The 17,135-nt window shown below is 45.4% G+C and overlaps 1 protein-coding gene across 1 annotated transcript in view; it reads left to right on the top strand.

Annotated features, from left to right (window-relative positions):
- Positions 1-13,463, top strand: part of Tcerg1l (transcription elongation regulator 1 like) — a 184,161-nt gene extending 170,698 nt beyond the window's left edge. Inside the window, exons 10-12 of the mRNA XM_027409081.2 lie at positions 5,025-5,114; positions 9,415-9,533; positions 13,307-13,463. Coding sequence (XP_027264882.1) covers positions 5,025-5,114; positions 9,415-9,533; positions 13,307-13,463 — 366 coding nt within the window. The remainder of the gene's footprint in view (positions 1-5,024; positions 5,115-9,414; positions 9,534-13,306) is intronic.
- Positions 13,464-17,135: the final 3,672 nt, after the last annotated feature.

Raw genomic sequence — 17,135 nt, forward strand, 5'->3', positions numbered from 1 at the left:
GGTAGTATCTGTCAGGAATGGACAGTCCCTCCCAGTCACCTCTAGTGTACGGCTGCCTCTCAGGGCCTGGCTTCATGACAAACAACTCTAATTTCCTCCAGTGTGGAAGTGATAAGGCAGCTGGTGACTCAGATTGCAGAGATAAAGCACAGGGGACCCAACTGCCATCTCTAGGGAGAGATACTGCAAGTAGAGAAAGGACGACTCACCTTGGTTCATGAGGAACACTGTCTATATCCTCAGGCTCCTGCTGACAGCAGATGACACTGAACAATGGATTAAGTGAAGAATGAGGAGGGTGAGAAGCACTAAGACTGTCCCACTGACAGGGGCTGTAGCAGGTCATCTAGATAGTGGATGGACATGTTCAGGTTCTCTGGATATCAGAAGAGATCACAGAAGGGCCACAGAGAGGACTGAGGACATATGTCACAGTCAGACACAAGGGAAACACCACAGGGGTAGCCTAAATGTAACTGAAGAATTCAACCATATGAGACCAAATCAAGTAAAATGCTAGATAATCAAAATAGCATAAGGTAGCAGGGTGAGGTTGATGACACTGTCAGGAAAAGCAGAAGCAGTGGTCTGGATCTCTGGACCCACAGAGTAGGCAGCATGCCAATGTGGTCCTGCAGCTAAGCCGCCTCTCCCTTAGGTATAGGTCGGGTGTGTGGAGGGTGATCCATGCTCTCAACCCTGAGCTCTGGAGCTGAGACCTGAGCTTAGCCACAAGAACCTTGTCAACATTGAAATGTGATAGATAGCTATCACTATGACCTCCTGGCTGAGGCTGTGAGCTCTGAGGCAAGAGAAAGCTAACCCTTGCAAAGTGGGTGTCTGGACCCGTGTCTGAACCTGGTAAGACAGAGCACCTATGATATACATTCCATAAAACAGGTGTATGATATACAGAGAGGCAGCTAGGGTTATGCAAACCTGAGATCAATACAACCTACTTCAAGAGACCAATATGAATGTGCCTCCTTGCAGTGTGACTGAAGGACCTCAGGAAGGAATTAATCCTGGGATTTCTGTCCTGAACTTAAAACATACTGAACTAAAGCTTTGAAGGGCATCCTGCTTATGGGATGAGGACCAAGACAGAGCCTGCTGTCTTGGACGCTCCATCTTGGCATGCTATACTCCCACTCACTGATCTTATGGGGATTTATTCTAAATGTAGACTGGAGGAATAGAACTGCCCCAAAGGTTCCTAGAGATCCACCCTGCCTTACTTCTTGTAAAAGGAAGACAGACACCAGTCTTGCTACCAACATGAGTGACAGTTGTTCTAATTATTATGACTGTAGATACATGTTTTTCACAGTAGAATGATGAGGAGGGGGTATGTGTACACTTCTGTGTGTGAGAGTGCATGTTTTTGTATGTGTCTACATATGAGTTGCTGGTTTTGTCTGTCATATTTTCCCATATGGACCCATGCACATTTGTACACATGTCTATTTGCTTGCTTATAGATGCATGGCATGTGTGCTTGTCCACATGTGTTCATATGTGATGATCCATATGTCTCTGTTATACATATATGAGGGTTTATTTGCATGTGCCTCTAGTGTGTGAAGAATAACATATGTGTGCGTGTTTCCAAGTATGCTGTGGTGTGTGTGTGTTTGTGTGTGTAATGTTTGCCCTGATGGTGTATCTGTGGCACATAGGCCCAGGTGTTTGGGCTCTTTTTTAGAGGTGATTACAGGATTCATCCTTATTGACATTGCTGGAACTCCTTGGGGGTAGCTCTGTCTGTCAGGAAGTCTGAGTTTACTTGGACAGTGTAGAGGAATGAGTCACACAGGGCTATCCAGCCTTCCTTTTAGCTGTGGCCTCTGTCTTCCTACATGGTCCTCTATCACATACTCCATTCAGCTACTGGTTTCCACTCCCCTGTTAATTCATGGGACCTGCCAACATGGCCATGGGTGAGATGACTGTGTTGGTTTATCTCTTTTTGCCTTTCTCGTGGATGACAAGCTCCTATGAAAAGCCTTATACATGTGTTTTTATACTCCCTTCTTATATCTCTAGATTCCCAAAAGCTAGACACCCTGTCACAGTTGGGTATGTGACCTACTTGACAGCCATCCTCATCCCTCTCTGAGGGAACCTTCACAGGTGGTCACCACAGTAGAATGAGCCCCTCTGGTTGAGCTGGGTGAGTCTGGCCACAGCCATAGCTCTGTCCATCACTGCTCCAGGTCCTCCCGGGAGAGTCACTCCCTAAGTCACTCTGCACCCCCCCCCCCCCGCTCCCCATGACATCATCCTTGTACCAAATGCTCAGTGAGTTGGATCACCTCACCAATGAAAGAGTTTGTGGGATATACAGAAAGAACTTTGATTATTAAAGATAGAGTTATTCTTTAAGAAAACCTCTCTGGTGTGATGCACATGTGCTGGTTGAAGCTGTTCCTCACCTAGGAATATTTCAAGGATGTAGATTTAGTTACCTTTGTGTCACTGTAACTGCAGTTGTTACAGGAGAACAGTTTATCTTGGTTTGTGGTTTCAGAAGGCTTTAGTCCATTCCGGTGGAGAGCCCATGACAAAACAGTTCAGTCCATGGTGAAAGGATTCTCTGTCTGTTCAAATGACTGTGGAGCAGGAAACAAAGTTGGAGTCAGGGTATGCCATTCAAAGGACTCCCAGGGTGACCTACTTCCTCCAGTTAGCTACTATCTCTGGAATCTTCCACAGCCTCCCCAAATGGCTCTGTGAACTGAGTAACACATGCTCAAAACGCAAGACTCAAACTGAAACAACATGAATGAATTTCCTTTCGTTAAATTTTAGCGAGTTTTTTATCCCTTTCCTAACCAGGATCCTACCCTGTACAGATCACTATGGCTTTTCCAAATGTGATTTAGACCTTATCTTTCTCACCACCTTGCCCCCAGGATAGCATTGAGGCTGTAACCATTTTGGAGGCCCCTGCATGGGTCTTTGTGCATCTCCTTGTCCCCAGCCTCCTGTAAGCTCTTTTACCCCCAACCCTGTCCAGCCCCTTGAATTCTCACCTTCTCTACAGATCATAAATGCTACTCTTTGCAACCATGTACAGCCCATCCTAGAGCATCTTCCTGTATCAATATCTTGCCTGAGAATCTGTAGCAGAGGCCACACATTTTGGGTGTGGTTACAGATGAGGACTTTACCTGTTAAAGGGTAGGTTTGGGGCGACAAGAGCCCCTTGGGTTACGGAAAGCACTGGAAAGGCAATGTCTTCATCCTTTGAGCAGGGACACTGACAGTCACTCACTGTTACCTGTGTAGGTCCATTCCCAAATAAATACCTAGTTATCATTCATCTTGGTTTGGCAAACTTATTAGAACTCCTTGCCTTCATCCTCCTAGGTCCCTCCCTAGGCCTAGATGAGTATCTGTGTTTCAGAAAGATCCTTGGGAGCCTCTTAGTTCCCTCATCTGTGTTACCCAAGACCAGGGCCTTTCTGATACCAGGGTCTTGATTTATTTTCTCTACATCCTCAGTGCGCAGCATGGGGCCAAGGCAGAGTCAATATTAAGTCGATGCTTTTAAATGAACAAATTATTTTTAAATGACTTAAACATTCCCTTGTTTATCAGCTGAGAGTTTGGAGGCAAGAGCCTCTCAGTGGCAATGTACCGGTGCCCAGGTGATGGCTTCTATTTCTGTTCTCTGATTAAGAAAACCAGGGCTTTAGAGAAGTTGGCTGATTGGAACGGTAAGATACACAGTGCAGAGAGGGGCCTGGAACCCTGGGGAAAGCCAGCAAATGAAGTAATGCCTTCAAGGTGGGATATGAGCACAGCTGAGACTAGAGACTGGAGCACAGCCATAGAGCTCTAGACAGCTGGTGTCAAAGGAGGTGAATAGCAACAAAAATAAGGCAGCACAGGGCAGTGACTGAGGGGATGAGCCACCATCCATGTGTCCTTACAGCTATAAAGAAAGGCTGAATAAATAAGTCACCAGAGAGATAGAGGGATATCCCATCAGAAGGATCCAAATCACCCACAGAAGGCAGAATATGACCTCCTGAATGGGAGCTACATACTGCTCCTGCCGAAGTGTAGTACCCAAAGTGCCAAAAAGTGACCTACCTGTCCAGGGGACACTGAGCACACACCTCAGCCTGGAGCCTGGGTCCCATCATTAGTGAGTCACAGGGATTGTGTAGATTCTGGGTACAATGTGCTGAAGTAGCATGTTGGCTCTGAGGTTATACTCCAAGCTGAAGGAGTTCTGGAAAAGACCCGAGCAGCACATCTGCCAAGGACCAAGGTCATCAGAAACCAAGAGAGTCTGGGAGTATGACCCAGTGTAGGGGAACCTTAGCAGACATGAGCCTCCTTATACTGTGAAATTTTAGGACAGAAAAAAAAAATCAAGGTTGCTAAAGAAATCCAGAAGATCTGGGGGCTTTTGTTCAGAATGGTGGTCTAATTTTTATGGTGCCACACCTAAGCTCACGATAGAAGATTTCAATGATAAAAGACACCTGGAGGGAGGTAGGGGAATTGCCTGTAATATTCTTCCACTTTTTCTATAAATATGAAAACTACTGTTAAAAAGTTAACCTACCTAAAGAATAGAAAGAAAACTGCTAAATGTTAATTTTAAAAGATCAGATGAGCATCCGCTAAGACCAGTCTGTTTTCAGGCCTTCCTATGCTTCCACGGCCTGCAGCTGTTCCTAGAACTTCTAGGAGCCTCCTCTTACCAGTCAAGGTATGACATTGAAATGCCCCCTGCTCATTGTGCAGGAAGCCAGGCATATGGATCAGGGCAGGGTCCTGGAAGACACCAGAAGAAGTTGTGTCATACATCTGGAAATTAAATTTTCTAATGTTTTTCATATTGATTTTCACGGTGTGCTTGATGTATCCCACACTCTTGTACAACGCACCCTCTCTGAATCCATTGTAGCTTAATGCTGCCTTTTTTTTAAACCATTGATCATTTCAGCACACTCCAGGCTCAGCATTGGATGCTAACAGCAGTTCTATTGAATATCTTTCTCCAGGTGTCAGCATTTTCTACTTGGGAGAAAGAATTGCATAAAATTGTGTTTGACCCACGATATCTCCTGCTAAACTCTGAGGAACGAAAACAGGTAATGCTGGAGCAGGTGGGATGGGAACTAGAAACAGGGCTGAAAGGCTGGTAGGTCCCCAACCAGTCTGGGATCTTGGAAGTGACGTTGAAGGGATAGAGGAGGCTCGTGCCTGGAACTATTCTGTACTATGTCTGGTTGTGACACCTGCAGGGAATGACTCAGAGTCTAAGATGAAAGCACAAAGCTTGGAGCAAAGCTTGGAGCATTAAACCCAATCCAAATGACTGCATGCAGTGTGTTGATAGCACACCACATCACTACATACCTAAGGTGTAATACTGTTATAGGGAAACCAGAAGAGGCCAGGAAACAGACTCAGTGAAAATAAAAGGTATTGTTCTAGAGAACAGGTTCCAGAAAGGGTCAGAGCTGGCCTGGCTCTTCGGAAGAATGACTTGCCAGAAGTCTGCTCAAGCTTGTTTGGAAAGAATGTTACAGAGCCAACTCTGCATTTCCAGGTTATATGGACATAGGGATGATGGGAGGCAGGAGGATATGCTGTAGCCAGGGAGAGGCTGAGGGCTCTGTACCCTTAGCTGAGGCTGTGGGGAAGAATGGAGGTAAGAGCTGTAGGTCACAGATCTGGCTAGATTCCTGAGCCCCCCTACCTGGTGCATTGTCAAACTCAAAGCAACTGCAGAAAATGAAGGAGCTCCAGAGTTGGTAGAAAGGAGGGGTCGTTGCCAAGGATCTCCAGGAGCCCAATGATGTGTGAACTGGCAGATTTCTATCAAGACCAGGACAAGTCACAGAGAGTGCAAGTTTATATTGAGTCTGTGACTGGCTTATAAGCAGACACTGAGATGGTGTAAATGATGCCCCCAGGTGGTCTCAGCCAGCATGGGACCCTGTGTCTCTCCTACCCCACAACTGAAAACTCTTCTTCTAACAGGCTGGGTGGGGCTGGGAAGTGCAAGAGGGCCCTGAACTGGCCACCTAGAATTTCCACCTTTGACCTCTCATAATTATGGGATGGATTCTTTTCACAGAGTTTTGTTTTTACAGAAAAACTTTAAAATATGTGAGGACACTAAGTCCACAATCCAGTGAGCTGAGTTTTGGCTACATGTGTTTTTCTTCTATAGCTAAAGAAAACTGTAGATTTTAATAATTGATACTATTTCACCATTTTGTTGCATTATTAAAAAGCAAAAAGTTCAATTGCTCTCTGTAGGAAAGAAAGCTCATCTGCACCGTAAGAAGCTGTGAACTTCCAAGGCAGGCTTGCCTTGTGTGTGAAGAGCCATTGTTTGTAAAAGCACAGCCTATGTATTTATAGGTTGTCAAGCCAACCTATAAATACATAGGCTGTGCTTTTACAAGCAATCCTTTTTGTTTGGGGCAGGGGGTGGCTTTGCTTTCTTTTTGGTGTGTGGCCAGTCGTTTTCCACATGCCATTTGTACTTTTTAGAGGCTAGCATCAGTTGAGAAGAAGCAATAAGAAAAGCCCTGTTTAGTATGAGGCCCTCCAGTAACTTCAGTTTGATGCTTAGATGACATCCCTTAGGACGTCTGGAGAGCAAGAGCCCCCGCAGGAAGGAATTGGTTCGTGGACAGGACATTGATACCATCATCCATTTCCTGTGTCTAAGGGCAGAACCTTCTGTAACAGATTAGCCCAGGAAACCAGAGACACTGGGCTTCCACAGACCTGATGAGAGAGGAGCAGATGCCAACCTGAAAGAACTGTCACATTTGTCCTTGTTTGGGGAGTCAACCCTTGCTTAGGCATCTCTTCTTCATCTTGAATCATCTTACACCAAGAATCTATTGTTTTTCCAAAGATTTCATAAGTGCCTGTCAAACTGCCAAGGGAGATGTCAGTACTGTCTTAATGTGCTACAATAGGAAGGAAGCCAGCCTCACCATCTTCATGGATGGGACTCTCCAGAGAACATCCTGGTCTAATGCTTGTGTCCCTACTGCGGTTGTATGATCAGTGGCACAGCCACTGCATGTAGAGAAGGAGCATTGTCTGGGCCTCTCTCAGAAAGCACAGTCCAGATTACAAATGGATTGGTGAACAAGCATCAAATAGAATACACACAGCCCTCCCATGGCAGTGTTTTCACAGGGGAAAGCTAAGGCTCATGGTGTGAAGTTACCAGGGCTGCAAAGGAGATGGAGTGAGCCTAAACAGAGAACCAGGCCAGGGGAGCGCTAATCAGCCGGGTTTCCATGGTAACGAGAAGTGTTTCATTTTATTACACCAGGGCCTACAGAAAACGAGATAACGGCCAGTGCTCTCTTTTAAAAAGTCATGCTCCAATTTGGGTAAAACTGGTGTAATTTGTTAGAGGGAAATATACCTGCTCTGTTGAGTTATGGCAGCTTAAATAAAGCAGCAGAGGAAAAGGAGAGGGAAAGGGGAATAATTTGATTAGGTGGATAAACGGTTCTAGGCAGGGAGGTATATGGGCATTTCTCATATGCACTGACCCCACAGCCAGCCAGCCTTTCTGCCCGCATTTAAAATGACTAGAGCAAAACTTGGCTGATGATGGAGCCACACGCTCTTATTTGGATAACGGTCCCGCATTTGCTTCTTCTATCTGTTTAAATTAGAGGACTGCTGGAGAGCACACTTCACTATTTGCCTTGAAGGTAAAATAAGCATATCTGAGTCTTACTTAAATGTGTATGCGCACGTTCAAAATTTAAGTTGCACTTGTGAATATTTCACTCCAGTGCTGCTGAGTGCAGCGAGGCGAGTAGCATTTCCTGCATAACACCCTGTAAAGGTTCACTAGTAAAGAAGAGATCTGAGCCAGGGGCATGATTGCAGCATCAAGAAGCTAAGGCAGGGCCATCAAGAGTTCCAGGCCACACTGGGCAATGTACAAAGACCACATTTCCCTATTTTAAAATATCAGAGACAAAACAGAAAGCTATGAAGCAGTAAGACAGCATCAGAATAGAGACAGTGATGGGATTAAGTGTGCCATCATTTCCCTTCCCCCTCTACCTGGCAGGGAGGCTGGGGACTAATTGATGCCTCAGATATTCATGGATTGATATGGACTGTTCTGGTGAAATTACATGTGGGTTTTTTATTGGTATTTTTATTTGTGTTTACATAAATATTTAAATGATCTTCACTTTATATTTTAGTGTTCTGGATGCTTGGGTAGCATTTTGATTAGAACAGCTTTGTCCTTCCCGTTCCTTGACTTTACGGTCTGCAAATGATAGTCCTCCTCTGACAAAAAAAGGAGCAGACTGTGCCTGTAGCTCAGTTGATGGAATGCTTGCCCAGCATGCATAGAGTCCTGAGTTACATCCCCAGCAGTGCATCACCAAGATGCAGTGGCATACACCTGCAATCCTAGCATTCGGGAGGTGGAGACAACAGGATCAGAAGCTCATAGCAAATTCAAAGCCAGCCTAGAATACAAGAGACCCTGTGTCAAACAAGGGAAACAGACAAGCAACAACAGTGAAAGAACAATCTATGGGAAGTAGCAAAGAGAACTTTCATAGCACCTGATTTCCAAGAGAAAACAGTATAACGCTGTTATTCAAACACTATTCTGGAGTGTTGAATGGGTTTGCATACCAAAGAGTACTCTCATGCCCTAGACTGGGAACAGGGTTCGCTATTTGGTTATTCAAAATACACTTCTGATCATGTTCCCTTCTCAGTAATTTCTACCCTGATCATTGGTACCATCTAGACATCTCTCGACATCCTTGAGAGAGGACCCTGGTACACCCTGAGCCTTCTTCATGCACCAGGGTCCCCATGTAGAAGTGAGGTTTCCTGGAAACTAAATTGTGGGACTCAGAGATGCCAGAGTTCTTCATGTTTACAAGTTTATATCATTTTCAAAGATCCCATGGCCAATTATAGACTCACAGGAAGTGGGTGTAGTAGATTAAGCATCTATGGATGGTTTGACAATGACATGAGTGCTGGTAGGATATATGTCCTGCAAATATCACTCAAAGTACAAAGCAAGGAGGGAGACGAAGATGGAGAGGCTCCTAGCTTCTGGGGCACTGCAGAGCTTTCCAAATCTGCTCCAGGACTCCTGAGTTCTGCCGATTGTTACTTGGCCCAGAAGTGCTGGCCATGTGGAGGGAGTACACAGGACCTTGTGAGAACTGGGGCTTTGCTCCTTAGAGGCCTCAGTCTTGTGGACAGTATCATAATACTGGAGCTTTGCTCACAGATCCTGTAGCTAGGACAAAGAACCACTCTCCTCAGATGCTGGGCTTTTGTGCTGGTTTTGGGATACAGGATTTAATTTCTTACATTCAATTTTATGGTGATTTTCTTCCATGCATGTGTTTTAAGATATTCGAACAGTTTGTCAAGACAAGAATAAAAGAAGAATACAAGGAAAGGAAAAGTAAATTGCTGCTAGCCAAAGAAGAATTCAAAAAACTTCTAGAAGAATCTAAAGTATCACCCAGGTATGGAGAGAGAGATGCACCAAGTGTTTTCTGGGGCCAGAAATGTGTCATTATTGCAGAGCTTCATTATATCTAACTTTTCAAGGACGTTGAAATATTTCCCGGAAAGGTCTGTTAGCAACTTAGCCTTGGGAACCTGGTGCTTCTCAGTCTGGCAGACAGTGTGATTTGCTCAAGGAAATCCCACATAGTTATTGCATTTCTGCTACAGACTTCAAAGGGTCAGCAGCCCTGACTCTGATCTAATGCTCCTCCTGTCTCTGTCTTCTCAGTGATGGGGTTATAGGAGTGAGCAGAACCACCCCTGACTTACAACATGGAACCCAAATTCCCGTCCTTATGCTTGGTTAGCAAGCACTTCTAACCGTGGAGGCATCTCTCCAGCCTATATATTTTTATTTAAATGGTAACTAGCAATATTACATTTGGTGTGCACATTACTTGTTCCTTTCTGTGAAGACGTGGGCTTCCATAGTATGGTCTGTAATGTTTCTGGTCTATAATTGAGTGCACAGTTAATACTGGATGCACGTTGCTCCCAAAATCATTCTGCCTACCCAGAGGACCTTCTAAATGAGAAAAAAATTGAGTGCAGCTTGAATCTCAGGGGATGCCAAGGAAAAACCAAATTCGTGCCTGGTCATCTGTAAGGTTGACTCTGGCCTGGCTTGTCTACCCAAGAGTAATCATGAGAGGGAGGCAGACACAGAAAGAAGGGTTCAGAAGCACATCCAGGAACCTTGTTTAAGTTCTGACCTGACCTGACCTGACCTGACCTGACCTGACCTGACCTGACCTGACCTGACCTGACCTGACCTGACACCCAGGGATAAGGTGCTGGGCATTTGTGTATTTTCATGATCTCATCTGAATGGAGGTAACTATACTGACCTCAAAAAGTAACAGAGGGGTAGCATGAAGTCTTGCTGTGTGACTCTTACTCTGTGAGCAGCATAGGGCACTAAACAGTGATATGGTCACCCTTGCTTTGCTGTTGAAGGCTTCAGCTGATATTCCCTGCTCCTCACTGGTAAGATGCTAGTGACAAGCTTGAAGTCTCACATGTGTCATGAAGTTAGAGGGGGCACAGGATATACTTACTCGAGAAAGATCTCACACACAACTCACACATACACGCCCATTGCACACATTACACACACAACTCATATGCCACATACACACCATACTCCACAATGTATATAGCATACATATATGCACATATCACACTCATCATGTACCCTAAATATTAAACAGACCACCCACACAACTCACCACACATACATATACCTATCCCACAACCCCAGCACACATATCACACACCCACTCAACACATAACAAATATATACACACATCACATGTTGTCACCTTCTCCTCATCACACACACACACACACACACACACACACACACACACACACACACACACCATACAAGCCATTAAACACACATTACATATACATCCCCAATACATAATACAGGCACACACACAGAACAGGAGAGAAATCAAATAGGCTTGAATCCTCATTTATTAGTAGATTTCCTCTTCAGCTGTGCTGTAGGTAAATGTTACTGTGTGTTTAAGGAATACATAGTGACTTGTGGGAAACACACAGACAGTAAAAGGCTCACTACTGTGGAACATATTAAAATATTTTAATACACATTTGGCATATATCACTTTCATAATTAGAAAGCTGTTTATAACTTTTAAAGAAGCCAGATCTGCTCTAGGATGTTCCTTTCCTCTTCCTTCACTGTTGCCTTGTCCTCCTAAGATGTGGACAGCTCAGTCTTAGGATGGGCTTAACCCAGGGCCTTTTGGGTGTTTCCCGCAGTAGCTGCTATGGCTTCTAGTACTCTTGGCTACTCTATAAGATGACTCTGGTAGTCTGTTTCAAGTCCCTCCTGAGAACTTTGTGGGACAGAATAGTAAGGGACCAATCTCATGCTCTTGGACATCTTAGTATACATTCCTCCCCGATTTGCACAGTGAATGCTGGTACCACCTGGGCATGGCCACAGGTGCATGACAGTCACTCTGATGACTTTCTGAACTCCCCAGAGCCAGAAGAAAGCCAGAGCCACCCCTCAACAGAGCTGAGGCACACTGGGCTGTCATTTTCCCTCCTCTTCCTTGATGCTTCTCCACAAAGATGCCCCAAAGGTGGTCTGGGTGGGAGCAGCAAGGGCTGTCAATCTTGAAGAGGCTGTAACAAAGGTGTAATGTTATCACAGCTGTTACATGACTAGAGGAAGAAGCAGGAATGAGGAAATGGAGAGGGAAAGAAGGAAGTGGAGAAGAGGGAAAACAGAGAAAGACCCTTTCCTTTCAGAGAACCTATTAAGCAAGTGCTCCCTGCAGCCAAAGCAGGAAGCTGGCAGCTGGATGAAGAAGGAAAAGGGACAACTAGGAACCAAGCCCTAGGACCATCCTTTTAACATCCATGCCAGTAAACTCTTGTGATTTGTACACAAAAGGCTATTTGTACACATGTGTGGAGGAAGATATAAACTTCACTATAAAGATAATTGAGCAAGAAAAACAATAGCTTCCTGAACAAAGAGTGATTTTCTATGCACATTGGGTGCTCACAGCCAACCATCCTCCATGGTGGGGACTCTGGGTGACAGACAGAGCATAATTGGGACTGGGAGGAGAGCTGGTTGGCTAATGCCAGATCCTGAGCTCTTGGCCACTCTGCAGTGGCCACTCCTGGGAACTCTATGTTGGAGCTGGGCAAGTTGGGACCACAGCCTCTCCAGGTTCTGGTGTTGCTCCAAAGATCTGGAGCTACTATTGCCCCTTAAGTTTCCACAATTGATAGGCCTGTCTTCACTGATCAAGTAGTGCTGGCCTCTGTGGTTTCCTCAGAGGATCCCTGATCTGGAGACAGAACGTTTGCTGCACAGAGAACCATTAACTCCCTACCTGCTGGTCATGGTTAGACACTCAGTGTCAGCACAGAGTAGAAAGCCAAGCAGATAGTTGTGTCTCTATCCCAGTGCAGGAAGGTCCAGTTATTCCATGATAAAGGACACAGAGTGCTTTACCACTCTCTAGGTCTCTAGCAGACAATAGTGTCCCAAAGAAGACCAGGGTGCCTGTAGGCAGAATTGTTTTTTTCTTTCTGTCACAGCAGCTACTCCCAAATAGCTACCCAGAGACTTATTATTAATTATAAATGCTCAGCCAATAGCTCAGGCTTGTTACTAGCTACCTCTTACATTTTAAATAAACCCATATTTCTTATCTATGCTTTGCCATGTGACTTGGTACTTTCAGTAGAGCAAGTTCATCTCCTTCTCTCCACATATGCTTGAAATTCCAAGTGCATCCTCCTCTTTGAAATCTCTTTTTCTTCCCACAAGTTCCATCTAACTTCTACCTGCACAGCTGTTAGCCGTCAGCTTCTTTACTAACCCAATCACCGTGACACACATTCACACATTATAAAGGAATATTCCACAGGCTCCCAAGGAAGAGTGGGTACCATCTAGGAGAAGAAGAGCAGGGAGACTTTGCTACACAGTAGCAGTATGTGTGAAGTGAGAGCTGACAGAGCAGAGGTTTTATGCGTGTCTGCAGCAGCATCAGAGAAATGGCTCCCGAGGCCAGAGATGTGTGAGTGAAATCAGGTCACAGCCCTACAGGACTCAGCCCCTCTCAGCCTGTCAGCCTGCAGGAGTCCTGTCTCTGGGAGCTTGCTTGTCTTGTTGAGGGAACACAGGACTCCTTCTCTGGGAAGTTGTCTCAGAAACGTCTTTATCTTTCAGGACCACATTTAAAGAGTTTGCTGAGAAGCACGGCCGGGATCAGAGGTTTCGGCTTGTTCAGAAGCGAAAGGATCAGGAGCACTTTTTCAACCAGTTCATACTTATCCTGAAGAAACGGGACAAGGAAAACAGACTCAGGCTCAGGAAAATGAGATGAGTCTGTGCACAGCGCAATACGACAACGGGCAGCTGAGTGCGCACAGGAGGGGACAGGAGATGGCGGTGGCCAGCTGCTCTGCACAGCCCAGGTGGCCAGGGCTGGCTGGTCTCAGAGAATTACTGTTTCATATTGAAGCTCCCTCTTTTGTACATTGTTCCCAGTTTGATGCATTTCTAATTGCCATGAGATGTTGAGTCCTTAAGTGTTTTAATTATGCAAATTACTTGTAATATACACAAATTATAAACCCACTGCAGGTTTGTGGCACAGCAGAATCAGGAAATGTTCGTAGTCATCTTGAAGTGTTGCCTCCACTCAGAAGGACTGTCTAGAATTTCCCCGAGACTTTTGTGAGTCATCCCCTTTGTGCAGGCCTCCCGTGGTGTTCCTAGATCAAGATCCCTTGTTTCCTGAGTAGTAGAAATGGGTTCCATTATTCATCACAGTGACAAACAGACATTTGACACCCTTGTGGATTGTGATCGGCTGCAGGTGGCTAGGAGCAGCGATGGCTGGCTTCTCTGAAAGTGTGTTCAGGCCAGGAGAAGGGAACCATGCCGGCTGTCAGAGGTCCTTCTTAAAAAGAATTATTTTGTACAAAATCATCGTATTGCTATTTGAGTTATTTTTATTGTATGCCCAGAGTTTGCATGAGATTTTTCTCATCATCTTTGTATAAAAATTTTAAATTTTTTTTAACCAATAAATATTTTAAACCAGCATGTTTTCTGGCTGAAGCTCCTATCATCATCGTAGATGGCAAAAATATGTCAACTACAGACTCCCAAAGTCAATATTCCAGAGAGGGAGGTAAGTGTTTGTAGTGCTGTGTCAGGATACTGGAACAGACCCTAAGTCCTATACCTTCCTGGACAGACTGACTCCCTACACCTGCCTGAACAGACTGACTCCCCACACCTGCCTGGACAGACTGAGTCCTTACACCTGCCTATTGCTATGGACTGGGACAAGCCCTGGTAGAATCTCCAGCAAACGAGTTCTTTCAATTATTGAATGCCAGCTTATTAATTTCAAGGCTATGGAATCCTTACTCAGAGAGGAAGCTTTGTTGCCTACTGAACACTGGCAGCCTCCTCAGCTCCCTTTGTAGTTCTCACAAATGCTAGAATGTACTTGGCTGTGGGGGCATCTACATCACACTCACATGACAAGCTCTGGCTTTAACACCTTTTCCATTCAACCATCCAACCCTCCCTGCTGGGTGACTCGTGGACCTTCCTGAGGTTCAGGGAAGTGGGGGATCTCTAACTGAAGGCAGACTTTGGAGGTACTGGTGCCAAGGCAGCACACCAGTGAACATTCAGATCTGAAGACCATGCTATGACTTGAACAGGACTTTTTGAAATAAAGAATTGCTAATAGCACAGGTGAATAGCATCATGGGGTCTATGTTCAGGTAATAATGAATGATGTTAGACTGACAGGTGACAAGAACAACTGTTCCCTATCAGCCATGGCTGTCTGGAGAGGGTGTAAGCCTGGCTTAGTGAAAAGCAGATAAGCCATGTGTGGTCGTGCTGGTGAGAACTTGCTGGAATTTTACCACAGGACCAGAGCCACTCATGTGTCTGTTTCATTGGGTAGACTATCCCAATCTGCCTAGGCAAGGTGTCAAGGTGAAAATGCTGCAACCCCCAGGAGTTGCTGTCTTCTGAGCTTTTTGGACAGAGGCTAGAGAAGCATTTCTGGGCAGGGGAGCTTCCGGGACCCCTGCATTTGGAAAAGCATCTCTTTTCCACATGTGGTGGTATTCACTTAAAAGCCACTGAGAGCTCATTTGCTTACTGAGACTGGTAGTCTGAGCACAGAACACCAAATCTACAGCAAGAAAGGAGTTCTTAATTGTGTCTTATCCACCCACCATAGTGTGGGATTTGCTTAATTCATGAATGACTGGGCTGGTCTGAGCAGCTCTGGAAGCCATCAGTCCACCCATTCTCACCTCTGGACTTGCCCTCCTGAGGAGTATCACTCTCTCTGCACCTGCACCTCCACTTCAGTTGGACTCTTTGTCATCTTCTGACAGCAGGAAAAGTACTAGCTGAGACTGATGGGGAAACCTCTTACAGTGTGGGCTCCATCATAGCTTTCCAGGGGAAGCCTTCAAGGCCTAGGTGAAGGGAAAGTCCTACTGTGGATGAACCTTAAGGCTTCTGAGGGTGGCAATTTTGCACACAGTGCCATCTATTTGTGTAAGAAATCTCTGGCATATGGACTGTGATTATTGAGGCTGAGTAAGTATTTGGGGAGCGTGAGATTGGAGACCAGGGATGAAGAGATAGAGGGAAAGTTCATATATCAAGCTGAATATTTGTAATGCAAAGGAGTTTACTTAGCTCACAGTTCAATGACATGAGCTTCTTTCTGAAGGCTTCAGTGTAGACAACATTACAATGTCAGCATTGCGGGAGAATTAAACTGAAAGACCAAAAGTTCAGAGAATGGACAAGGCCAGCCATACTGTTTAGCAGCCACCTTCCAGCAAGAACTATTTATTCCAAAAACCTTGCTCTGACTACCCAATGGCTTCCCACTGTGTGTCATCTCCTTTTAAAGGAGCCATGTCACCTCTACACTGCCACATGGAGAAAACAAGCTTCAACACATGAACCCTGGGGGACATGCTCACACTCATCCAAACCACAATTGGCATGGGACACAATGTGAAGATACTTACGTTATGAGCTTGAGGGGTCCAAATGCCAGGTGCACACAGTGAAGGGTTCTGTGACAGTCAGGCTTTGACCATGGAGTCACATGCATATGCCACATTGTTCATCATCGCTGGGTGGCACATATAGCAGTCTGTGAGTGGGATTCCCCTACCTTATGGAAGATCTTTTCTCCTCACAGCTCTACTTTATCCAAATGCAGGCTTTTTTTCCCCACAGTGTGAATGCCTCCACCATCACCATTATCCTTAGGTACATACTTCCATCTGTAGAGAAGGGACAATAGCTCCATCCTACTCAAGTACCCTCTCTCCTGAAGAATTTATTGAACAGAAAAGTAGTTGCCTCAATGGGCATTTGGCACCCCAACTAACTGACATTTCAGTGTGCCCTGTCAACCAGATGTGCAGCTCTGCTGTGCCTGGAATGGGCTTCAGGAGTCCTGGTCACACCTAGGCCATTGCTGTCCTAGAGGACATGGTGCATGCCTCATACCAGCTGCCCACACTCAGAGCTGCCTTCCACGGAGTCACTGTGCACGATCTAGCCACCATGCCTGTAGAGAAGTGGCCCTTCATTCATCACCACCGCTTGACCTGCCCATTGAATTCTAATGCCACTGCTAAACACAGGGTTTGAAGAGAACACTGTTTCAGAGTAGAAGCCACCATGATTATTGGGGTTCCGTGGCCCCTCAGGAACTCCTGGAACTGAGGCAGAATGTAGAGAAGGTGGTGGCTGTGGGGCAGCATGAACCACATTAATTTTTGGGACATGTGCAACCCAATCAGTACATACTGAAGACAAAACACGTCTAGACTGTGGGATTTTCCAGGAGTCATTCATTAGCACCATTCTTGGTGTTCAGCACTGACTGGCTAGCAGGAAGTCCACTAACACTGACAACTCAGTCATGGCAAAGATCAGAGAACTAGGAGGTACCCTAGGTGACAGAGTGTTGATTACCTTTGCAATT

The sequence above is a fragment of the Cricetulus griseus genome, chromosome 3 (assembly GCF_003668045.3).
Source record: "Cricetulus griseus strain 17A/GY chromosome 3, alternate assembly CriGri-PICRH-1.0, whole genome shotgun sequence".
NCBI lineage: Eukaryota > Metazoa > Chordata > Mammalia > Rodentia > Cricetidae > Cricetulus > Cricetulus griseus.